The sequence below is a fragment of the Ptychodera flava genome, chromosome 11, assembly GCF_041260155.1.
Source record: "Ptychodera flava strain L36383 chromosome 11, AS_Pfla_20210202, whole genome shotgun sequence".
NCBI lineage: Eukaryota > Metazoa > Hemichordata > Enteropneusta > Ptychoderidae > Ptychodera > Ptychodera flava.
In genome coordinates, this window is record NC_091938.1 from 2788049 (window position 1) to 2815185 (window position 27137).

Below are 27137 nucleotides of genomic sequence, written 5' to 3' on the forward strand. Positions count from 1 at the left end.
CATATAAGTGTAAAATGGAGCATAATATTGAAATATTAAAGGTAATATATTCAAAAACTTGAGGTCACCGCTACACGCTTGACCTTTGAACTAGTATCTTCTCGTCTTTTCTCGCACATTACGATAGTTCAAACGTTGAAACTTCGTCACTCGCCATCTTCGTACAAGCAGCGCGAAGAAACGTGGAAATTTGGAAACGAGCGTCAATTTTATCCTATCGAGAAAAGTTCCGATATGTCTGACAGGTAATCGATATACGTCGTCATTTTAATATTGTAATCAGTGGAACATTATCAATTTTATTCCTCGAAAATCAACGTAATATTGATCAATCAGCGACAAAACAAAAGTGTTGTGAAAATCATGCAGATGTAGGAAGTACTACTTGCATTGCAATGCATTTGTTCTCATCGCAAGCGAACGAAACGACAGCTAGTAAACTGAATAATCGTTGAGCTGTTACTCAAGCGTAATTTTTTAATCCGTAAGAGAACATTAATACCGTTGTCGCAAGAACAGCTTGAGCATTGTACTACGCGATATGCTGAAGAGCTCCCATTTGCATGCAACCAAGCCTGATAGATGCATTGGTTGATTTTCATACCGGGAAAATTTTATATATATGCAAAATTACAGGTAATTCGTACGAGTAAGTGAATGCCCACTATCTCAGCAAATCTCACCATAAATAACTCAATATCAACACGTGGAATATTTTGTTAGTGCATGTACTTGTATTTTGTCATTGTAGAGAGTTGTTTCAGAATTTCAGGACGTTTTCCTAGTGTATCACGTTACTACCCGAAGCATCTCCGTATGTTTCCCTTTAAAGAAGCAAAAAGAAATGAAAGTATGGCGCCAAACCACAAATGTGCACACATTGCTCAACTACTGTACATACTGTAACACTTTGAGTCATGGCGTCGGCAAATATTGGCAAATGAGAGGAAGTTGCACTGATGTCTCTGGTACCTAACTGTTGATCAAATCACAGTTCCATTGTCATTCCAGTGGTATGGACATTTATGTGCAGTCATACTACCAAGATTGAAGCATTTAGGTAGTGTGATCAGTTTAAGCTGGACACTGGTCAAACTGACTGGCTAGATTAGTAGCCAAATGTTACCGTCTATCTTCCTGTGAATGTTTCCAAATGAAGGAGAATACGCCTATAAAGTACAAATCTTTTAACTTCCCCAAGAGCCTGTAAATGGCAACTTTCTGCTCATTTGAAGAGTTGGTGTGCATGCCCAGTATCTTGTTACCGACTGTAAAGGCAACTTGTTCCGATGCATTCAGCAGTACTAAAACTACGATGTCATCTCATGTTTTTACGATATCCATGTTATGTCAGATTGTAATGTATGATTCTGTGGCAGCATTGTTTAAGGACCAATACAAACTCAGAAGGAGAATACTGACAGCAGTAGTTGTGGTTAAAACCATTGACAGTGGTCTTCCTTCTGCTGTCTATGTTAAAGCTCTCTCATATTAGAAAATACAAAAACGATATCATGTAAAAAATGTAATATCAAAGTCCATTTTAAGTCCAACATACATTCATGAATACTAGCTATAAATATTCTCGCGCTGATAAACAAAAATGTTTATCAATCGTAAATACAATATCATCTTTGGATGAGTCCAATTGAATTATTCTTTTCCTACCATTGTTTTAAGTGAAAGTGAGAACAGCAGCAGTAGTGGGAGTAACTCTGGCACCAGTCATGATGATGACAGCAGTTCTAGTGCCAGTGAAGATCAGAAAGACAGCCCACGCTACAGCAGAACAGAGTCCAACAGAAAGGAACCCGAACAGGCATCCAAGAAACGATCCAGAGGCAGTGATGATGAGGAGATCGGTGATCACAAGGCAAAATCCAAAAGACTAGGGAGAGACCTGAAGGAAACTGATGACATTGGTGCTCAGAGGGATAACAGAAACTCACCAAAGGGCAACGATCAAAGGCAGGGAGAGAAGACTGCAGCAAAACGGGATGAGAGAAGCTCGCCAAAGGGAAGAGATGAGAGACAGGAAGAAAAAAGTGAAGGAGAATATACCGATGAAAGTGAAGAGGAAGATGAAGGCAGAGGTGTTCGAAGTGTTGTACAGAGTGTGGTACAGAGAAGCAGTGACAGAAGTAGACGATCTCCATCTCCAAGGTAAATCAGTTCACCAGAAACCTGCTGTTTATCAAGAGGTATATATTTTTTACGCAACATAATTTACCAAGCTCTTGCACGTAAATTCAGTTGATACAGTCACATTGTTAATTTAAAGCCCTGAGGCAGTAAATTCTGTGGTAGATGTCTGAAGTGAAAATGGAGCACATACATATATTGCACTTGTAGCCAAAATATCTGAACCAACTGTGTATTACCGGTAGTACCAGAGTTCAAAGGAGATGGAGTCAGGCATCGCTGTTTATTTATCTACCTTTGCTACAGAGCAGAAAGTGCAAATTGGTGAATTCTGAATTGATTTCAATAGCAAAAATAAAGGTTGACATTGTTTTGTGTTAAGGCTAGTAAATGAATTTACTGCCATAGATCGCAGTGATGTCACCAGAGCTACTTTTGATTTATGAAAGCAATCGTATTTAGGGACAACACAAGTTGTACCGGGGTTCCAAGCAATTTACCTTTATTTCTGAACGCAAGCAAAAACACTGCTGTAGCCACACAAATGACTCTTTTTATTTTTTGTGTTTCAGAGAGAGAAATGATAGAAGATATCAGGGCTCAAGATATGGCAGAGATGATGACAGAGACAGGGACAGATATAGAGACAGAGATACTGACAGATACAGAGACAGGGATTCTGACAGATACAGAGATAGAGACAATGAGAGATACAGGGACAGTGAGAGACAGAGAAATAGGGACAGAGGTAGAGATGAGCGAGATAGGGGACAAGTATCAAGACAAGACAAAGAAAGGTAAGATAGATATTTACTGTGCCGGATTCAAGAAACAAGATAATAAATTGTAAGCAAATAAAAGCTGACACTACATTGAACTTTTTATCCAGTGAATAGAAAAAGTCTGATGCTCGACTCAACACCATGCATTTGACCGCAAGTGATGATATTGCGTCAGCACATCCCAGACTTAACTGTGAAGCAGGGAAATTCCCGTTGATAATAGGCCGTACAGTGTTTAGTCCATAAGTACTGTGTATCTAATGACTGGCAATGATACCATGTTCACTGTGAAAGGAAGTGTGTACTTGAAACTTTGCAGTTTGCCAGCTTTGGCCCTAAGAAACACCATGAACCTGAAAAAAGCCAATTTTGAACTCAATTTTGCAAAAAATACATGGTAGTGAATGTTCAGTTACAGTTTTACACAGGGATTTTGTTTCATTTGATTTCACCAGAAGCACCAGTTATAACCATCTCCTGCAGGCATAATGAAATGAAGACCAGTGAATTGTACAAGGCATTAGTCAAACCTTCAAAGTGTACAACATCTGGATTTCAAGTTTTGCATGGAGTCAGGACCAGGTTGTTTGACTGTTTGTTTCCTCATTTTGTTCACAGGGGAGAGAAGAGAGTTGCAGACAGGGATGAAGAAGAAGACAAAGAAAACAAGACTGCAACGGAACCTGCTGCCAAGAAAAGGAAAGAAGAAAACATAATGACAAGGACTGGTGGTGCCTACATTCCACCAGCAAAATTGCGAATGATGCAAGCTCAAATTACAGATAAAACAAGGTAAGGTGGTGTTTCAATGTTTGGTTACAGCATGGAGAGTGAAGTTGGTGAATGGATGCTGGAAATGCTACTTGTAACATCATATAGCAACAGATCTTGGTGATTCCATGTTGAGTCATGGGTTATGGTAGGTTGGTGAGTGTTCTGTCACAGCTTTGCAGTCATGTTCTTACCATAGTTGATATAACGTTACAACTTCAATCCTGTCAAAGCAAGGGGTAGGCATGTCAGTCTGGTATATTTTTCTGACATCATTGTGTTTTGTTTGTCTGCCTACAGTGTAGTCAAACTGAGCTAGGAAACCAGTTTCATTTTACAAGTTTACTGCATGCTAGGGTTTAAATTTATCAGTAAAAATTATGTATGATATCAAAATTACATATAATTTTTTTGTAGAACCCCCAAAACTAAATTATTTTCTCATAGGTATTTCTTATGTACACATAATATGAAATTTTTGTTGTTAAAACCATCCAAAGTTAAACTATCCTGAATGTTATTATTGTTATGTGATAGGTATAATTGATGACAAACCCTAGATTAGCACCGTGCTATTGTTTCAAAACATGGTTCAGGGTTTTCCATGGGGAGATTTTGAGGGGTGTGCCTCCCCTCTGTGTTTGGAGCATTCTATTCATATGCTAAAAACAATATAAATTTGTTTTCATAACATAAGAATATGTAAATAAAACCTTACGTAAATTAGCCACTCTCTGTTTTTCCTAGCTAAGAAGAACAATTTGTTTACTGTTTTTGAACTTCATGTCATATGCCTGTCTCAGGTTTGTTTTACAAAATTGTTTACAAATTTGCCATTTTCCAGATTTTGAACATATTTTATGGAAACCTGTGGAGGTTATTTAAATAGGCATTCCAGAGACTGAAAGTAGAAACTATTTCTTGAGAATGCAAACAACTTGGTGATTTTATTGAATACCAGGCTGCTTTGCCTGTTAGAAAACAAAGGTAGATTTATATTCTACAGTATGTTTTCTATGTTCTGGTTACTAAAAGCTGTAAAAATTCAGTCTATTTGGTTGTGGAAGTTCTTGCTCTTTGCAGGATTGTCCAATTCAGTGAGTTATAGCAATTATCATTGGCATTGGGCTTGGTAACACTCTGTGTTGTACAGTTTCTCATTGTGTCTGCAATTCCCTTTTCAGTGTTGAGTATCAGAGGATATCTTGGGAGGCATTGAAGAAGAGCATGAATGGTTTGATAAACAAAGTCAATGTTGCCAACATTGGAAACATTGTTACAGAACTCTTTCAAGAAAATATTGTCAGAGGGAGGTAAGTGAACCAGTCTTTCTAAATCTAAATCAACCGGAGCCTGTCAGATGATCTGCCTTGTAGTGTTTCAGTCAATAAGTTTTACTATAATTCAGTGTTAGTTGCATATTTTGTACTCCATGTGAGATCACATCACCTGGTAGGCATAGATGTGCAATGTGACAGTAGGTTTTCAATTAGGTGCAAACACAAACTTTTTGTGAAAGAGACTCAAATTAGTGACTTCTGTGCATGTGCAACTTCAACATTAAAGCTTATGCCCATCATACATATTTTGATGCCAAAAGGCATACGTCGAAGAGTGTGATGTTGGAGTGCCCTTTGCTGCGAAATCAAGGGTGCTAAAATACCTATCATATCCATGAAGATATTTTCATATATCTTATGGAACTTTACAAATGGATAACATAATGTTTTTGCAGTTTTTTACGTGGTCAAACCCAACCTTCAAAGCAGATCTCTAAAATTTGTTGTACAGGAAAAAAAATCTGATTCTTCATCGAATGATGGAAAATAGCAGAGTAAAAAAAACAAAAAAGTTTTCAAATGAGATAAAATCGTTTTCTCGATATCTGTGAAAACTGATATGTTAACAATAATTCTGTAAGGTATTCTGATTTGAATTATGTTTTATATACCATATTACAGAGGTCCATTGTCAAGATCTATTCTTCAGGCTCAAGTAGCGTCACCAACCTTTACACATGTATATGCAGCCCTTGTTGCAATTATCAACACTAAGGTGAGAAGAGTCAAACATGCAAAGATTTCAGTGTTCTTGTAACAAGACTCACTTAATACATAGGGTTTGATAAGTCTGGTGCCTCAGTGAAGTTTAATTTACCAGGATCTGCAGTCATGTTATTTAGACTTCCCTCAGAATATGAATACACTCAGTGTTCTCCCCAGGATTATTTTACAAGAGGGCGAAGACGTGGTGCAAAGCACCACAAGCGACCCCGTAAGCGGTCGCGGGGGGAGGTCAGGAGGGGAGTGTTCCCCCTCCTGCCATTGGAGCTTTTGAAAAACAGAGATTAAAATGGTGTTATTTGATGGCACTTGGGGAGTATTTTTTCAGATTTTTTTCGTATAAAAACTCAAAGGAAAAGAAATCTAAGACAGTGTTCCATAACTTTTATTCCAGTTCACTGACTTCAATGAAGATTATATTTTTTGAAAACGAAAACATAGCAACAGACATACATTTATTCATCGATGTCAAAATTATCACCATAACACTTAAGCTTATGTGTTCTCAGCCTGATACACGTACATGTCCGACCGAGCCTAAAAATAGGTCGTTTTGCTTTGGGAAGGAATACACAAGCGAAATTCTAACCTCCTATAAAAACTTCAGAGTACTCTGCTGTCCTTGGTTACCCTCAAGCTCCTAGGCATGTTTACTCAGCTAAGTCGGTTACCTAATGCACGGTCCCTATGGAGGGACCGTGGCTAACGTTACGGCCTGTGCCATGCAAATATGGCTGCCATCAATGAGTTGCACATGGGCTTATGATCTCTGATGACATCACAAACTCGCGAGATTTGCAAGATCGATGAGACTTACATTTGCAGCCTGCAGGATCGACGCTTTTTTGCATTTTGCTTGTAAATCACTGTCAACTTTTTTTCCCCCGTACATTTTATTGTTTTATTTTTCAAAAAAATCTTATTCATGGCAAGGGGGCGCTCGGAATTTACAAGAGGGCGCCATGCTCCTGTTACCTTATTCAGGGAGAACACTGTACACTTATATCAGAGGAAGACAGAAATGGTACCACTGTTTCCAGACCATTCACATATCTTCTCAGTCCTTAGCAAAACATGCTGAATCATGATAAGGAAACAGATTGTTATGTTATATGGCTCTGCCTTGATTGTAAAATCAATTTTACGAATGTGTTCTTATGCAATTGTTTTGTGACAGTAAAAGGGCAAAGCTGTATTTTCAATACATGTACAGTGAAACCTGTCTAATCAAACCCTTCAGGGATTGAGAAAATTGTTCGGTTTGGATAGGTGTTTGGTTTATATAGGTCCTTCAGGTTCCATTGGAATGGGACTTGGAAAAGGGTCAGTTTAGACAGGTTTCCAGTTAGACAGGGTTTGGTTTAGACATGTTTCACTGTACTACTGACTATTTGAGAAATGATTGTTATTTTTCAGCATTTAAAAAAAACCAAGAACAGAGTACAAATAATAGATAACTAAACCAATGATATGATTCTTTTAAATAAAACACATTTTAAAGCAAATGTCTGTTCTAACAATACACAGACATGTAGAACAGCCCAAGCAAAGGAATGGACCTACATGTCCTTACACATTGTCAGAGTATCAATATTTTTTTACCGTTTTCCCTTTTCACAGTTTCCACAAATTGGAGAACTGATTCTAAAGAGGTTAATAGTCCAATTCAAAAGAGCCTACAAACGAAACGACAAAAAAGTGTGCCTTACATCTGTCCAGTTTATAGCTCATCTTGTCAATCAACAAGTGGTAAGTGTACTTTTTCAATTACTTTTTATTTTTTTGCAGTTTCTTCAATATCTCAGGCAGGAGTTGAAATCTTTTCCCATTATGAAATCTTTGTTAATGTTTTATAAACCTTTCTTTGTTGTTTTTTTCTATATCAGCTGTTGCCACATCACTTTGAATGCTAAATCATGATTTTCATATTCATTTCATGTTTTCCTCCCAGGCCCATGAGGTTATTGCACTAGAAATGCTGACCTTGTTACTTGAGAATCCAACGGATGACTCCGTTGAGGTTGCCATTAGTTTCCTGAAAGAGAGTGGTCAGAAACTGACAGAAGTATCTCCCAGAGGCATCCATGGTATGTATCAACTGGTGCAAAAATTTCGATGTACCTTAAGTTCACATTTTCAACAATATCTTTTCTCAATATAACCTTAAAGTGGAATAAATTGCAGTTATTATTTCATATGGGCACAGATAAGAGTTAATTATTGTGAATTTTACATAAAAATCCTGAAGACAGAATTTGTGTAGGAGACAAATACTTGGATTCTCAAAGGTCTTGTAAAACTTTGCTGGTTTTGTGTTTGTATGAAGTTTGTGGAGTAAAAGAACTTTGATACTTTGGGTTCTGCTTATCCTAAAGTCAACCATGTTTGATGAAATTTTATTCATATAGCTATTTCCGTTTGCAGCCATATTTGACAGAATTCGCAGCATACTTCATGAAGCAGACATTGACAAGCGTGTGCAGTACATGGTGGAGGTGATGTTTGCCATACGCAAGGATGGCTTCAAGGATCATCCGGCTGTCATTCCAGAATTGGACCTTGTTGAGGAGTCAGATCAATTCACTCATCTTTTGACTCTGGAAGATGAACACAAAGCTGAACCAGAGCTAAGTAAGTAGACAGTTAGCCATGGAATCCCAGACATTACTGAACTGGTAAATGGTAACATATTCCATGGAATCTCATAAATTATTTTATTATTATTATTTGTTTATTTCGGACAACATTAGTCCATATAAATTACACAAAGGAAATACAGATACTGTGATACAAAAAAAATGGTGTTGGATATACTATCCATATATAAATTCATTCACTATCCATGAAAGATCGACTTTCTCCACAGGTTACGCAAGTCAGAACTGTAAAACAGTACATCATTGACCATTCTTACAATTGTATTTTCACTGTAAGATATTCTTTTCATCAGACTATACATTTGCTTTCGCAAAAGAGCATCAAAACTATCAATCCTATTAGAAACAAACATAGAGCTTGCACTACTGCGTCTCTCATATCCAAGAAAAATGCGAGCTGCATTATTGTAACCAACTTTCACTTTTTTCAAGACACCAGCAGTATAATTAACCCACAGATTACCACCATATAATTGGTAACAATATGCTTTGAAAAGGTTACACTTTACATTCAATGAACATAATGAAAATTTTCTCAAAAGCATATTTGCAGATACATATAATGCTCTCTTTTGACGCTCAATGTCTTCATTATCACTAAACTGGTCCGTCATCAAATACCCAAGATGCTTTTCTTTGCTACAAATGTAATTTTCATACCATTAAGATAAACAGATGGATTATATACAATCTGAGTGCGTTTTGAAATGACACACATGCATTGTGTTTTCTTCGTATTAAAAGTAATGTCATGCAGGTCGCCATAGTGGCTACATATGTCAACCAGTTTTTGAGTTCCCTTGACAGAAGGGCTGATCAAACAGATATCATCAGCGTACATTAAGTGATTTATGAAAACACCACCTATGTTACATCCCACTTTTGAATTAACTAGTCTTGTACTCAGATGATCAACATAGACATTGAAAAGCTTCGGAGATAAAACTCCACCCTGCTTAACACCATTGACTACTGTAAAACTGCCAGATAGGCAATTGGCCCAACAAATAAAAATATTCTGAGTTCTGTACCAGACAAGGAGAAACCTTACGAAAAGAATTGGTACATTTCTAGAGATCAGCTTTTAAAGAGTGTCCAGTGATTAACTCGATCGAATGCTTTAGAAGCATCCATAAACGTAATAATAACATTGCTACCTCGTTTCCTATAATAGCTAACTATTTCTTTCAAAACAAATACACACATGTCAGTAGAATGAGAGGGCTTAAAACCAAATTGGTAGTCTGATGAATCAAGATAGCAATCAATCTTGCCCAAAATAACAAATTCCATGACTTTCGAAGCAATTGTTGACAGTGCAATTGGCCGATAATTGTTTTTGTCAGTAATGTTACTATTTCTGTCTTTAATAATTGGGACTAAAATAGTAGCAGAGAATCTATGAGGACACAAACCATGCAAAAGCATGGCAGTAAAACACATACTCAAAAGTATATACACCTTTTTGCTGGCAAAAATAAAATGCTCAGGCGAGAGGAAATCAGGCCCTGCCGATTTCCCTAATTGAAAATTACTAATAGCATTTTTAACATCAGTGGGAGATATATGAATAGTATCATCCATTTTGCACCCATCAATACTATCAAGAACAAATGATTTTTCTCTTGTTGAATGAACCACATTAAAAAGATCACTGAAGTGTTTACTCCACATTTCAGCAATATTGGCATCGCCACTACAACCATGAATAGTACTAGGCCGGAGTGGAGATTTTGCATTTATTTTCTGAACGGAATGCCAAAATTTATTATAATTCCTGATTATTCAGATTTTTCGCAGTTGCATCAGCTTTGACTTGCTCAACATTACGCCTACAGATTCTCAAGGCATATTTAAAACGCGCATGCGTCAAGCGTTTGAAGTCAAATAACGGACCATGCCTGGGTTTGCCACTTTCACGCCATAATTTAAAAGCGTCTCTTGCAATAGAATGAATTTCTTTGAGATGGTCATTCCATCCAGGAACCATATACTTGGTACTGTTACAGTGACTAGAAGATATCTCCATACCAGCAGAATAAAGACAATCTATAATATTGTCATAAAAATTGGATATGCTCTGAGCATGATCAGTATTACTACAATGCACATTAGCACAGCAAAGAGCATCAGTTGGAATAAATACATCAGATAAAAGTTTATCAGAAATGTCAAAATATCTATTAGGTTGATTACAGTTCACCTTTGACCAGTTTATGTCTCTTCTATCACTATATCCATTGGTAGGTTCGCATGAAGGTAGTATACTAGTTATACAAACTATACTCAGAGGAAAATGGTCAGAAAGTATATAGTCATATAAAACAGACATGGATTTAATCACAGTCCCTCCACCAAACGGTCGGGAAACGCAATGTATTTCTATTGTCCTGATGCGCGTTGCGCTTCCGTTACACTGTTTATTCGCGTAAAGAGATTATAGCGACTTGGTCTAACATTAGCATAAACGATGACACCATTTTTACCTGACATGCAATGAACTAAAGGACAATGCGCATGCGTACATAGGCTGTGTTTCGTATTTACACGTGCTGGTTGCGTTTGACTGGACTACACTTGCAGTCAACACCAATGTAATCATTACGACCATGATTTCATTTCTCTTGATGACAAGACATCGATTTCAACACCATTTCAGAGGAACAGAGTGAAGAGGTCTACAGTGTTCTGATTGTATAACTTTCAGTTTAAGTTAAAACGAAGTTCACATGCCCCGTCCATGAAAACGAGTGCAAGGAGCCAGCGATTTTCGAGGACATAGGACATCGAAACAAAAATGACCTTTCTTTGATGTAAATTTTCCTATTCGTAGCGGCATTCGTAGCGGCATTGTTTTACAGCTACCGGGAGACCTGTGTGACACATCAAGCACATGGCTCGATAGGGCTTCATGACACGCCAGAAAAACCGCAATGGGGTTGAATCAAAACAATATTTTTCACGTAAAATTCCCGCCAATGGATACGTTTGATCACAAAAATTGCGTCGTCAGTGTATTTTAAATGGTGTTATACAAGTACCAAATCAAGAAAATCTACGTTAAATACCATGTAGTACGCAAGGCACAGCGATCAAAAAAGATTTCAAAGAATCGAACATCGACTCTGCGAGGGTCGCAAAAACAAAATGGCGTTCGGCCGAGTTTGGGTCATCTGCTTTTCTATCCTTCCCTTATACTTCAATTTGCAGTTATTGAATCGCTAAAATAAGTTAAAATTGCTTTCAATCAGATAAATAGGTCCCAATCGAACTTATTTGACCAGTCATGGAGGGACTGTGTCAAAACGAAAAACCATGAATATTTCGACTCTTCACACAACGCGAACACAGATCGTCAGTGGACGCCATTTTCTAAATTGCAGAGCAAAGCATTACACAATAAACTATCAGTTTGCGTCTCATTATAAACCTTTATTCAAAAACTGGGTTCGTCAGTGTAATTTTACGTATACTTTAATCACAAGTACAGACATCAGAATGAAACAGACCGTCATAATTTTGCAGTGTAGAGCGAACAAAAATTCATGTTCTCCTGACACATGAAAGACTCAATTCAATGAAAATGACCTACACGCGATAGCGAATACAAACGCCGATTTAGCGCTGAAAATCGATTGGGAATAAAAAGATCACCCACTTTCCTTATCAAGAAATATTGCTTATCGAGAATATACTGACGTTTCAAAATAGCTGTACACTTTACGGCCGATTCAGGCTAGTTTCTTCGTCGAAGACGACACCACCGTACCCACTCTTTGAGGGGACGCTACAGCTGGTGTGACGTCATCAACAGCGAACGCCAGCGCAACGCGCATCCTACCAGCTAATCCCCTCGTTCGCACGTTTTGACAATAGCGTTTCCCGACCGTTTGGTGGAGGGACTGTGATTTAATACATTGATGAGCGCTATAAGTTGTGATACAGTGATCCAACCAAGACGTAGTGCCATGAACGTCGCTAACATAGGTAAATGAGCTTTCATTGAGAAGGATCTCATCCGAAATACGATAACTGTATTCATTGCAAAAATTGTGTAAGGATGAACCAAAAATGGAATTTGCATCTGCATTCCAATCTCCGATTACCATGTAGCTAAAACAGTCACTAGATTGGACAATGGAATGTATTTTACCTAAATAGGCCATAAAATCATCATGATTTTCACTGCTACAGGTTGGCATATAAACACACAGAATTAACATCTTACGATTAGTAATATCAAGCTCAATTCCTAATATTCTGTTGTCTTGAAATGAGCGGACTTTGATAGCATGACTGATGGATTTACGCCACAAAAATGCTAGACCACCATATGGTCTACCAATTAATATTTTTTCACTTGTATCAATTGGTGACTCACCATAGTAATCAAAGTCTGGATGAATCTCTGAGAGCAGAGAAATGTTGTCGTTGGTCAACCAGTGCTCTTGAAGCAAACAAATGTCGTGGGTTTCACACAGTTCCCTCACTGCATTTATCGAGTTTTTCACAGAACGGCAGTTATATGACGAGATGCGGAGATTCATAGCTGTTTGCGTGGCTGGTAAAACTTTCGGATTAATACCCCTTCTGGCCAAGAGTTAGAATTTTGTAGTGTCTTCAAATTCATGGCATTGACAGTCACACAAAAGGAAGCATAAGATCTATGTTTTGTTTTAAGTTGTACACAGTTACTGTAAAGATTCATTTCATGTGTCAGGTCTGGAGTAGAACAAACTTTTGGATCAACTCATACAGTGTTTCCATGCTGTGGCAAAAAATTGGGTGTAACTTAATAAGATATTAGAGAGTAATTCATTGTGGTTTGAATTTCCCATCCAGCTGAGGATTCCCTGATTGCCTTGTGGCAGTTTCTGCTGTAAAAGAGTTTTGCCATCTGTCAAGACATTATTTTCTTCAAAATGATAGTTATATATATTGTAATAACAATTTCATCTCACAGACTGGTTAATAACACTGTGTTGTGCAGAATATATCTCTGGAAATCTTTAATGCTGTGTTGCTTGTATCAGAGATGTATATCTGGTTGTCTTACAGAATGATCGAATCTTTTGCGTAGTTGTTTTTCATGTGAAAACCTCTCATTTTATAGGAAGTAAGGGTGTCCAAACTAAATCATGATAATGAAAAGAAGTCATCCATACAAGTATAGTGTTGTGTATCTTATTACTAGTGTTCATGTATCCGTGCAGATATCTTCAAGCAAGATCCAGAGTTTCTTGAGAATGAACAGAAGTACAAGGATATCAAGAAAGAAATCCTGGATGAAGGAAGCAGCGGATCAGAATCCGGGGAAGGTAGCTCCTCTGAAGAAGAATCAGATGAAGGTAAGGCATAACTGGGTAAATTCACGGAATGAAGTGTGATAGATAAAGGTTAGACACACTGGATGAATTCATGGAATGAACTGAGGTAGAGAATACAAGGAATTTGATTTGATGAAAAATGTTGCAATTCTAAGTGGTTAAATGTTTGTTGTGTGTTTTACAGCGAACGTCAAAATGAACCGTAGATCAACTTTGATAAGCCCCTATCAATTTCCCTCGTAATCTTCCAATATCCCTTGGAAAACACCGAGGTACTTTGGTTAGTGTTGCCGATAAACAGGCCAATAAACATACAAGGCGCCTGCTGTGTTATCGCCATTCGATCTCCCTTCTATTTCTGGCTCCCTTTCCGGAAGAAACCATTTTGAAACCCAAAGTGGTTGACAAGAAATGAAATAAAGCATGCAATTTTAAGACCTTTAATTGTAATAATAATTTCAAACTCGATTTTTTCACAGAACTTGTTTTGCATTGTTACGTGCGTCAATCCTATTATCATGAAGTATTTCCCGTATGCAGTCATGTCCACGACATACTTTACCCAAATTGAATAGTAAATTCCATGAGCTTGCAAAGTAAACAACTGTCAGTGTGAGAGCATATGGATGGGCAATGGCAATGTTTCAAGTACAAGTTGAGTTCCACAATAAAATTAGAAACATTCACACGGAACAACTGAGATACAGCCAGTTAGTATATCTAGTGAAAGACAATGTTGTTGTACTGAGTGAGGCCCTGATTTGACTCGCGGCGGCCGCTGAACTTCTACTCGCTCTCGTGGAAATGCCCAGTTCTACGGCATTTCATTATGACATCGTTTACAGTGCTGAGCGATGTATTTCTGTGGTGATACTGGTTTGGGAAACGCCTGTCAACCATTTTTCTATGATGCTCTTTCTTGCCTAAAAATCCATTGTAAGGCAAATCGACGTCGACAGAGAAAAAAATATGCTCACGATTTTATGAACTGGCATACCTAGATTACATCAGGGTCTCTCTATGGGCCCTAATGCAGTGCACATACTGATCGACAACCATAGATAATACAGCAAAACTCGGCCGAAATTTCTGAGATTAACTGACACAGTGTTTTATATTTCTGTTTTAAATCAAACTGATTACACAATCTGTGGATACAGAAATGGTATTTTGGTGAAATTTCAGCATCAAAAAATCCCAAAACTTGACATGTGGACGTCATGTGCAGATCAACAGCATAGTGCACGTGTGATGTGAACTGGCACTTATAGACTCATTGACTGTAGAGTGTAGAGAAACTGTCTATGATTGACTGCACGGAAAAGCAGTCTGCATCTTGTGAAAACAACAACATAGCAGTGAAAATTGTAATAGTCACCAGTAAAACTCTTCGCAGATGAAAGGATAATTGCTTCAAACTCATAAACTTCATGTTCAGAGGATGAAAACTAACATCGCTGTGGTCCATGAATGAAAATAAACAATGGCAGACGTAACTGCCTAATGAACTATACTAGTAAGGTGACGGGGGTGGGCAGGGTCAAAAGATCAAGAAAGTACTGGGAAAACGTGTCATTTTCCTAACGATACTGTCTCGGGATCTCCAGTGTCCCATTGTTTTGTAATATATAACAAGTGTGCCAAGAGCTTCGTTGAATACACTGATATCAAACAGCCATAGCTGTAAACTGGCGCAAAATGGTTTGATCCATGCAGAAGCTTGCATAGGGAGATCGAATGGAGATAGCACAGCAGGCTCAGTGTATGTTTACTGACCAAAGTACCTCTGTGTTTTCAAAAGGGTATTGGAAGATTGCCAGGGAAATTGATAGGGGCTTATCAAAGTTGATCTCCGGTTCATTTTGACGTTCGCTGTAACACTGCCTCAGGTATTTTGCCTCAGATGTATAGTGAAAATTTGATTGCCAGTCTGTTAATGTATTCTGTGAAGGTATAAGTAAATCAAAATAATATCTCAGATAACAGTTCTACTGTGCTGATAAACCTGTATCCATTTTTGAAATGCAGTGTATGTTGAGTACGGTACTTAGTTGATAGTGCTGTTATTGCCTGAATTGTCATTGCAAAAGTTTGATTGCCAAGTCTGTCAGTGTGTTTATGTGAAGGTAGATTAAAATCACATTTCAGATATTAGTTCTGCTACGCTAATATCTTGTCTTCAATTTAGAGATGTACATTATGTTTTGAGTGTTGAGTGTATGTTTTACTGTGATAATTCTTCATCATGATACTTGATCTTTTCATTGCCATTTTTCTACTTGACCTTCAAAAATAATGGGATTTTGCCAAACCAAGGCAGTTCAAGGGATTAACGCATGTATTGTTTTGTTTTGTACAAAGACAATGAAGAAGAGAAGACAACAGAGATTATAGATCAGACTGAGACCAACCTGATAGCTCTGAGACGAACCATCTACCTTACAATACAGTCTAGCTTAGACTTTGAAGAGTGTGCTCATAAACTACTTAAAATGGAACTCAAACCAGGACAAGAGGTAATATGGTCATAGACTTCTAAACTGCAGATACTTATGATAATATGAGGTTATTTCGAAAATACCGTTAAGGATGCACAAGGACATTGGCGCAGCGTATCACCCGACGCGAAGTGGAGGGCGATGCGCGGCGCCAATGTCCGAGTGCATCCTTTGCGGTATTTTCGTAATAACCTTATTATTATACATCTTATATTCTTGACTGGGGCATCAAATTGTCAGAGTAGTGACTGTTTTTGTGCAATGTCAACAGTTTTTCTTCTGATTTATAGCACAAGTGTGAAAGCTATCTCAGACTGGCTTCTGCAAGTTCTGGAATGTGTGCACTACACTTGTACGTACAGAGTGCCCGCGAGATATGTTCTGGCACTCATCCAATGGATCCCTTGAAACCATTCATCAGTGAACGCACAGATACAGTCGCAGGGGATGGGGTGCCTTTAAACCATACATGTTATGGAACAGGCTTCCATATGGCTTTATTAGCACACGCAAAATTCTATTGTTCCTGATGGTAGATGTGTAATAACTATGGGTATTTGATGGTTGCCAAGATCTGTATGATCCATACACTCTTTGTTGAAATACTCTCTTTAAATTCACCTCAGTACCTGTCCATCAGTATGCTGTCTCAGCCAAATGAGTCTACTTTGGAGTAAAAAGGTCACAATGTGTTACTTAGTTTGACAATGAGATCACATTATCGCTGTACAGGCAAACCCATGTCCATAAACGCGTATGGAAATAAACATACTTTTGTGTGCTTTTGTGCACATAGTTTTGTTTGTACTGTAGTTCATTTGAATTCTGGGTTTACATGTAACCTGTTAATGTGCCACTGACTCAAGAAAGTCGTGTGAGATGTAACAAGTTTTCATTTATTGCATGTACTGCAATAGGAGTGATGTGAAGATGCCGGCAAATTCTAATTTTACAAAAGCATTCACACAGCTTAACATCTTGTGTTTTACTATAATATCAACTCAGTGATGAAATATTATGTTAGAAATTATAATCATGGAAACATTGCATGTATTAGTCAGGTTCCACTTCAGAGATCATGTTCATCAGTTTGTTTTTTTTCATGTCTCAACAGATTGAACTTGCCAACATGATCTTGGATTGCTGTTCACAACAAAGGTCTTATGAAAAATTCTTTGGGCTCTTAGCTCAGGTGAGAGAAAATTTCAGTGTCTTTTCCATTTCCACAACACATGTAATAGACTTCTACTGAGGAAAATGACAGGACGCGCAAATAGAAAGCTATATTCTTTGACTCTATCACACAGTTGAAAATTAAATGGAACGTTAGTTTGTCAAAGGAGGCAGACTAGAATACAGCTCTTCTTCTGCACAGTCGTCTACATGGTTGCAGTGACACATTTGCTTATATTTAAAAGTACACTCAAGAAAATATTTTACTGTTTCTCAGTAGGCTTGAAATGGCTGTTTTTGATACACCACAGAGTGAGTAAATGTCACCGTGAATGTTAACAACAATGCACATCTTCACATGAACTAAAAATACATTGTATATAAAACAGAAGGAAATTACTCTCGATTCAGTTGAAATTTTCAGTCATCAGTAATTGAGTGTAGGTGAACCATAGTTTTACTTTTGTTTTCACAGAGATTTTGCCAGCTGAAGAAGGAATACTGTGAGTGCTTTGAGGCAATCTTCAAGGAGCAGTATGAGACTTGCCATAGATTGGAAACCAACAAACTCCGCAATGTAGCCAAGATATTTTCACATCTACTCTACACTGATGCCATAGCTTGGACAGTATGTATGATATTCATTATACTTTCAGGAATGAAGGGCGTGAATGACACTTTGTGGACACTAATTTGGATATGAACCAACTATAAGGATTGTTTGGGACTTCTGGCTATCCCCAACCCTAAGGATACTGCATGTTACCAGTGAATAATGCAAATTACTCTCAGTTTGTCTTTCTATTTCAGTAAATCTTCACTTTTACCATTAAAAGTGGGTGGTTTTGCAATAACATCTTCATGTTGAATAGTCTAATTAAAGCACAATAAAACCTGTCTAAACTGAACCCTACAGGGACTGAGAAAATTGTCCTGTTTGGAAAGGTGTTCGGTTTATTCAGGTCCTGTTAATATAGAGTTCTATTGGAATGGGACTTGGAAAAGTGTTCAGTTTAGACAGGTTTCCAGTTTAGACAGGGTTCACTGTACAAGAAATTTACGTGAAATAACAACTAGTCTGCTTAAGCAAAATAGTAACCAGCCATGATAATTATGTCAAGCATACTGTATTCTGGACATGCCTCATCTATAAAAGGTCATTTGTAAAGCTTAGGTACTCATAACATGTTTATATTTGTAATCTAGGTACTATCATGTATATCACTTAATGAAGAAGACACTACATCATCCAGCAGAATATTTATAAAGATTTTATTTCAAGAATTGTCAGAGTACATGGGTCTGCAAAAACTCAATGAAAGACTCAAGGATAAGTAAGTATTGCTATGCAAGTCTCTGAAATCTACCTGAATGAACAAGACTGAAAAAACACTGCCCTAGCTAAGCTGTAGTATCATTTAACATTAACTTAGGAGGGCATGTCTCTATTTTTATTCACCATTAACCCTTTGAGCGCCTAAGTCAGTTTTTGCCACCTTTTAAAAAATATATATTTACCAATATTTTTCTAGTTTTTTTTCCAATTTTTTTTATCAAAAACTGTAGGAAATGAAAAGTGGCGTCAATTTGATCGAAAATTGTCAAAAAATACAAAAAATTTTCATAAAAATTGTTGAAATTTTGCACTGAAATTTTGCACTAAATTTTGTCGGGAATATTTAAAGCACTCAAAGGGTTGAAGGCATCCTTACATGAGCATTTATTTCTACCATGAAGCGAATGTATCACATGATTATACAGCTTAGTGTCTAAATGTGCCTTACATTTAATCCAGAGTTACAAATAGCTTATCTCTCATGTTTTCCAGGTGACAGCAGTTCATATGCTTTATCTGATGGGTTTTGACATGTGTGTGACATGATATGGCATGACAGTCATGTGGGTGTAAAAGGGGAGACAGGTTTTATCTGACTTTATAGGAGAGACATTGTTGGTGTGATCTTTTTAAGAAAGTGAGAATTAATAAATTCATGGTCTTTTCTCTTTTGCTTCAGATTCCTGCAACCCTTTTTTGAAGGTTTATTCCCCAGGGACAATCCAGCAAACACTCGTTTTGCTATCAATTTCTTTACTACCATTGGTCTTGGTGGCCTCACGTAAGTTTCTTTTTTCACATCTGTTGTTTATTTCTGTCGTCATACATTATTCAAAGAGGTTTAGATTATTCGATGAGGTTCTATGTAGTTACTGTGTGATTGTGTACCTCCAGATTTCCAATGTGTTAGAAAAAGGAAGTCAGGACGTTTCATTTGGGAATGCAAGTCATAAATGCCTTTGATAAATTTTTGAAGTTAATCGTTGATATCTTTTATAAAACATTATTAGTGTACCTAACACAACAGGGAAGCAATTACAGTGCGTTAATAAAACATTCTAATTAAGTACTTTTCTTGCCATTTTTGTGTAGGGATGAACTTCGAGATCATCTGAAGAATTTACCAAAGTTGATCATGGCACAGAAGCAGCAAGTGGAAGCCTCTGATTCCGACAGTAGTGACTCAGATTCATCTAGTTCAGATGAAGATTCATCTGGCTCTGATTCCACTGATTCATCTTGTAAGTCTACTTTCCGTTAATTATTACATATGTACCACAGTTTACTTGCATCGAAGCGCGCGCGTACTACCGGTATTTGCACTGCAGTGCAAATACCAAAAACATTATTCCATACCTGCATGCAAATGATTAGAACAGCGCGTGATCCCTGTCTTTCAATGTGTGTCGCGTAAACTATTAAAATGTGTTCGCTTGTGTTTTTAGTTCCTCTGTTTTCTTGATAAAATAAAAAGGGAAACATGTAATAATAACAGAACCCCATGGCGAGCGAGCAAGCTTGCCGTACCTGGGGTATTTGCACTCGTGTTTGCGTTGAATCCGGCTGTCCTTTCACTCGCTGCGCTCGTGAAAGCACGACCGCCGGATCCCCCACAAACACTCGTGCAAATACCGCTGGTACGGCGCGCTTGCACTCTCTCGCCATGGGGTTCTGTCTAATACTTCAATGATTCTCGATGATATCATTGATAAGTGTCTTCCCATAAGTACAAGGTTGCTTTGAATCTTTCACCATAGTACATGCCTCAGAGCGAAAAGTTTTACACGTTTGCTCAAACTTGTCGCAATTTCCTGAGATTTTGAAAATCAAAGTAGCTGCACTCCCTATGTTAATACTATTGGGAAAAACTGAAGTTTCAATTCTCACAAAAAAGAAGAAGATATAAACTTAATCCACTCCACAAAATTCAAAGTTAGTCCAAACAAGCAGGTGACCAGTAAAAAATACTATAAAAATTTCAGAGTCTAAATATCTTTTCCTAGAGTGAAAAACTACCATCATTTAGGTTTTCATGAAAATTATTCAGTCAGCCGTATATCCATATATGCAATTGTGAAAATTTCTTTACATTCCAAGGAACGCCTGTATCGGTTGTGTGACAGTAACCTATGGTGCACAGTATCTTAAGTTTCCCCTCACAAATATTGATACTCTCTTCCATGCTTTGCCAGACTTAAAGGTATACAGTCACCTCTAATTTAAATATGCCCATATATGGTCAAAGTATTCAAAGGGGCATTCCATGGTATTCAAAATGCCCATGTGAGGGTGCTGTTTTTAAAAAGCGGCCACCCGCTTAAAATCTGTGATTGGTTAGATTTTCTCAATCCATGGTAACTGGCAAAATTGGAACAGGTGACAGTATACCTTTAATATTTTTGTCTATGTTGAGTATAAAGTATCAGGGGCAACAAGGATTAATGAGTCAATGTATGTCATTTGCTTGCATGTTTGTTTGTGTGTCTACATACCTAAGATTAGAAATACAACAGGCCTGACCATTTTATGCCAATTCTGTGCTCCTATAGGGTTTACCTTTCACAGTCTAATTCATCAGATTTTTCTTCACTTCAAAATTTCCAACAAGTGTGCTAATCTCATGTTAAAAATATAGTTATTTCTGAAAGCAGTTCTGGTTTACAGAGAATTACAGTCATCCAAGTATTAATAATCATTATTTTGGCCTTCATGACATTCATCATCATGTCCCTGTGCATTGTAGATACAGGAAAAAAGTACAGTCCTCATTGCAAAACCAAACAAATACAAACCATAAGAAAGGATGTATATTATGGATGGTAATGTGATATGGTGTAGTGACAATTTTCTTTTCCCCAACAGGGATGTAGAAAATAGCCAACTGCCGGCAAAACAACCGGCTGTCAGCTAAAATTTGCCAACTGTGAAAATTTGTGTTATAATAAAAATAAGGACATTGTGCACAAATTAAATGTGCTCACACACTTGCTCACACACACAAATCTTTTATTTTTGCCAACTGTAACTGAAACTTTCCACATCCTTGCCAAAACACATGAGTATTTTAAGGGAAGTGTGGTCAATATTTAGCCCCTTCAAAATGTATATTCATATATCAGGAAAAAATATGCACAACTGTAAAGCTAGTGTATTTGACAGCAAATGTTTCTTGTACATGGCAAGATAAGTTAATATTTGTGATGTTTTATTTTCATCCTCAGCAAATTCATCTGAATCAGAAGATGAAAGACAAAAAAGGAAAAAGCTGAGAGGAAAACCCAATGAAAAGGCTAAAGACAAGCATGATAGAGTCAGGGAAAGTCAAAGGGGAAAGGAGAAAGTGTCTGCCAAATCAAGGGAAACAGATAAGGAAAGGAAAAAGAGGGACATAGAAGCTGTAAAGCGTCATGATAACAGAGACAGACTTGAAAAAGAAAATAGATACTCCGAAAGAGACAGAACTCGGAGAAATAGAGATAGAGATGTTGAAATCATGGAGGAAATCCATGATGATAGACGGAATAGGGGACACAGAAGAGATCAGGATAAAGACAGCAAATCAACCAGAGATAGAGATGCAAGAAATAAAGATGTTAGCAAGTCTAGCCGGTCAGAGCGTGAAGGTCATCAGAGAGATGACAGGCATAGAGATAGGAGGGAAGAACGGGATGATGGGAGACAACAGGAGTCAAGCAGAGATGCAAGGTCTTCTGGAAGAAGGCATGAACAATCCAACAGAAATGACAAAAAGAATGACGATGTTGACCAAAGGAGGAGGAGAGATGATCGTGAGGAAAGAAGTAGAGTAGACAGGAGAAAAGAAGATGACCGCAGGAGGAATAGGAGAGATGACAGAGATCAAAGAACTCGTCATGATTCAAGCGATGATGATGACAGTTACAGAAGAAGAGTTACAGAACATACATCTGGTAGCAGGAGAGAGGAAATAAGAGATGATAGAGAACAAAGGCAGAGATCAGAATCTAGTGATGAAAGTGAGGATGAAGAGGTTAGTCAACAAGTGAAATCAAGAATTCATGATTCAAGAGCAGATGAGAGAAGGTCAAGAATGCAGGAATCAAGGGAGGATGATAGGTACAGGGAACGAACTGACAGAAGAGGAAGGGCTGAAAGAGACTCTGAGGCCGGAAGAGATGACAGACGTAATGACGGAAGAGATGACAGACGTAATGAGGCCAGGAGCCGTGAAAGACATCAACAAAATGAGAGATCAGATCGGTATGAGAGATCAGATCGATATGAGAGAGATGTAAGGAGGAATCCTGCCAGGACTCAGGAGTCTGACAGTGATGTGGAGATAGATAGGTACAGAAGAAGTTCAAATAGAGAAAGTGATCGAAGAGATAGAAGTGATGAGGTTACACAGAGGCGTACTGACAGAGATAACTATAGCAACCAAAGTAGGACAAGGCAGCATTCTCCTCGGGAGAGACAGACCAGAAGAGATTCTTCAGATGATGAGGAACATAGAAGTGAGGTCAAAGGAAGGGAGGAAAGGCAAACCAAAAGAGTTTCTTCTGATGATGAGAGACGTAGAATGGAGGTCAGGAGGAGGGAGGATAGAAATAGACAACGGAGGAGTGAGTCTGATAGTGAAGAAGAAAAACAAACAGAAAATGGAAGACATAGAGGTAGACATGAATCAAGTGACAGCAGCAGTGATTCGGAGAGTGAAGATGAGACACAAAGGCCAAAGACTAGTGAACAGAGGAGTACTGTAAGTAGTAGAGGAAGATATCAAGAAAGGGGGGACAGAAATGACTCTGACCGCCGTGAAGAAAGAGATAGACGTGATTCTCGGGCAAGACGAAGTGAAAGACCAACTGAGTCAAGGCAAAATGCAGACAAGTATCAGGGTAGGAAAAGTAGGAGTGAATCAGAGAGTGATGAGGAGACACCAGAGAGAGATTCCAGAACAGGTAGACATGTTGAAGTATATAGCAAAAGAGAACGTCATCATGAAAGAGATGAATCTGAAAGTGAGCAAGAGGAGCGTGGTGCTAGATCTGATAGACATGAAAGACAAACTGCAGCAAGTCACCACAGAGGAACTTATAATGAGAGAGGGAATAGAAAGGAATCAGACCATGAACAAGAAAGAGGGCAATATCCAAGATCTGGGAGGAATGACAGGGCCAAACAAGAACAGAGTCAAAGAGGCAGATATCAAGACAGACAGCACAGGTCTGACAGTGAAGAAGAAATCAGAGACCGAGATGTCAGGTCTGGAAGGAATGGGAGACTTGTAGACATAAATGTCAAATCAGGAAGGAATGAGAGGCAGGTTGAAGTAAGAAGGCAAACTGTGAGATACGAGGAGAGCCAAAGCAGCAGTGAATCTGACAGTGATGCAAGTCGATCGCATCAGTCTGACGTAAGAAGAGCACGAGATGAGAGTGGTAGGCATAGACGTCAAGAATCCTCTGACAGTGAATCAGAGGATGACAATAGGGCCAAAACTCAGGCGGAAAGGAGGGCAAGTGAGGATAGACGACGTCATGAGAGTAGCAGTGAAGAAGAAAGTAGTTCATCATCTTCAAGCAGTGATGATGATGAAGAAGAGGAAGAAACAAGGCCGATAGATGCCAGCAGACGGTCTCCTGACGAGATGAGAAGTAGGCAACAGGATAGAGTGTCTAGAACAGAAAGACAGAGGCATAGAGATTCTTCAAGTGAAGAGGACATTGATAGACACAAAGCTAGAGGAAGTGGGAGTGATCGTAACAGCAGATTTGATGAACGGGCGGATGAAAGGGCTTACAGGAGAGAGAGGGAGGCAGATGACAGAGCAAAGAGGAGAGGTGATTTGGAGAGAAGTGAGAGGAGAAGCAGAGAAAGACAGAGAAGCAGGCAAGAAAATGTTAGAAGTGAAAAAGAGGGTGGAAGAGACAGGGTTGACAGAGAAAGTGAGAGGGAGAGAGATAGAAGAGGTGACAGAGAAAGCGAGAGGGAGAGAGAGAGAAGAGGTGACAGAGAAAGCGAGAGGGAGAGAGAGAAGAACCAAGATGAGCACAGCAGGTCACGAAGTGAAAGAGAAGAAAGAAGAGATGACAGGTTAAGGAGAGCACCGAGTGATGATGAAGATACACGGCTGAGATCAAGAAGAGCTGTTGACAGTGCCAGGGAGGAAAGGTCGAACAGAAGCAATGATAGGGCCAGAGATGAAGTAGAGCGTGATAGACAATATAGAAGAGACAGAGAAAGAGAAAGTGAGAGTAGAGTTGATAGAGATGGAGAGAGAAGCAGGAGCAACTATTCTAGGTCAAACAGAGATGAAAAGAGTGTGGGTGAAAGGAATAGCATTGATGACAGGTACCGTCAGGAGGGCAAAAGGATAAGTCCCGACAGACGGCAAAGTTATGGAAGAGATGGAAGACCTGATAATACCACCACAAGAATGAATGATGTCAGTAGAAGAGATCGAAGGGAAGAAGGAGAGGCAAGAAAATCAGGAAATGTTGATCAGAATCACAGACAAAGCCGAGAAAGCTCATCAGATAGCGGCAGCAGCAACAGCAGCAGTAGCAGTGAAAGCTCAAGTGATGAAGAAGAGATGAAAAGAGATGAACAAAGACATGAAGGAAGCAGGAAATCATCTGATGTTTCTGCCAGAAAGTCTAGTAATACAAAGGCTGCAGAAGTCTCCTCATCATCAAGTGACGATAGCAGTGACAGCTCAAGTGATGACTCCAGCGAAGACTCAAGTGAAGATTCAAGCAGCTCTTCTGGTGAGTCATCCAGTGAAGATGAGAAAGGACATTCTGGAAATGCAAATGTAAAACAGGTTTCCACAAATGAACAATATCACAGAGATCGAACAGGACGTGGTGAACCTGTAGAGACAAAGTCAAGAAGGGAACACAGCAGACGTGAAGCATCAAGTGACTCAGAAGATGAACGGAGGGAAAAAGCAAAGCGGAATGCCAAAGTGGTGCGATCAAGTGATTCTGAGCCTGAGTATAATAATGATCAGAGTAGTCAATTCAGCAGGAGAACATTATACCGAGATGAGAGAGAATACATAGTGGATCCCTGGGAGAGGGGTAGACGGGACAAAGTGAGGGAATCTGTGAGAGGAAGTGATGACAGGGAATACAGAAGATCTGATTACAGCAGTAGAGATTATGGCAGAGGTCATGAGAGATACGATGAGAGAGATTATAGACGAGACAGATATGATAATTATGATTCTAGATACCGTGATAGAAGGGATGATGGACGCGACAGCTACCTGGATGATCGCAGGAGAAGGGATTATTATGACCGCAGGTAGAACTTTGTTGAAAATAAAATCCTGCGTGTGAACTCTGAAATATGTAGGAATCTCAAATTGCCTGCAATTTACCATCTTTTTTTTTTAATTTCTACATTTAGTAAGATTTTTACTGCACTTGTTATGCATCCAAAAGACACTTGAAATGTGGTGCCTTTGGCAGTTGAAAAAGAAATTTTTTGAAGTGAAGATATAATTTGAGATGTACATTTTGTGAGATATTTGCCTATGTTGCCACATTCTATGAATGGATCATGTATGCTTTTTGAACGTCTCCATAGCATCAGTTTAACAGTTTCTGAACCAAATATCATGATGTCAAGTGTCAAAGTTGTTTTCACAAAAATTTTCAGAAAAAGTTTGTGCATCTTTCATATTAGTAACAATTCAATAAAATTTTAAGTTGTAAGAGACAGTTCTTGAAATTTATTTTGCTCTGTTAAGTTGGCGTGTGTATCTGTATTAAAATCGTGTGATTGACAGGTCTTATTTCTGAATTCTTATAATTTTCCATGGCAGTCAAAAATCAGAAAATAATTGCCACATGCTAAGGTACAGGCTTCAATACTATTTTCATTCAAATGACATGTAGATGTGACCAGGGGTTAGTTATCTTGTTGGTGATACTGAAGGGTTTACAACTAAGCAACAGTTCCAGCTAGGGAATGTATAATATCAAGGAAAATGGTGATTTGTGCGATGTTTTGTTGGGAATATGGCTGTACTACAATCTAATTCATGTGTGCAGATGCACAGTGGGAAGCCATAGACAGTGTTATGTCATAGATAAGGAATAAAAAAATTTAAAAATAGAGACTGAAAATCTGAAATTTGAGTTTACCGTTCTTCATGACCCAAAGCATTGTAAATGGCTGTCACAGTAAACATCTGACTTCTTCAATATCTCAAGATACTCAACAGGATGGTCCCTAAAATTCTACCAAAGTTGATGTCGATAGAATCAAAACTGATTTTGTAGGTTTTGAAGTGTGAATTGAGGGACATCAGACGACCCAACAACCACCCTCCCTGCTTTCTTGAAGAAAATGTGAGGAAAGCTGTAACACTTCAATATTCACAAGCAAGTGATTTGC

At 38.3% G+C, this 27137-nt stretch overlaps 1 protein-coding gene across 2 annotated transcripts; it reads left to right on the forward strand.

Moving 5' to 3' along the window:
- Nucleotides 1-99: 99 nt before the first annotated feature.
- On the forward strand, nucleotides 100-26458 carry LOC139143263 (pre-mRNA-splicing factor CWC22 homolog). Of its 2 annotated transcripts, none has more exons than XM_070713457.1 (17): nucleotides 100-245; nucleotides 1681-2163; nucleotides 2715-2939; nucleotides 3543-3716; nucleotides 4880-5008; nucleotides 5657-5750; nucleotides 7379-7507; nucleotides 7710-7845; nucleotides 8183-8389; nucleotides 13629-13763; nucleotides 16104-16258; nucleotides 17355-17432; nucleotides 17889-18041; nucleotides 18620-18747; nucleotides 19429-19530; nucleotides 19842-19990; nucleotides 21971-26458. In XM_070713457.1, exons 1-17 carry the CDS (start codon nucleotides 235-237, stop codon nucleotides 26041-26043), a joined length of 6561 nt encoding a protein of 2186 aa, XP_070569558.1. In that variant the 5' UTR covers nucleotides 100-234; the 3' UTR covers nucleotides 26044-26458. The 2 variants fall into 2 exon arrangements, with proteins under 2 accessions (XP_070569558.1, XP_070569559.1); XM_070713458.1 differs by having other exon boundaries at nucleotides 135-245; nucleotides 1681-2201.
- Nucleotides 26459-27137: the final 679 nt, after the last annotated feature.

Bases quoted from the DNA above. Each gene is read 5' to 3' on its own strand.
- LOC139143263 (XM_070713457.1), top strand. The intron at 2,940-3,542 runs GTAAGATAGATA...TTTTGTTCACAG, and splicing joins TCAAGACAAGACAAAGAAAG to GGGAGAGAAGAGAGTTGCAG. The intron at 3,717-4,879 runs GTAAGGTGGTGT...TTCCCTTTTCAG, and splicing joins CAAATTACAGATAAAACAAG to TGTTGAGTATCAGAGGATAT.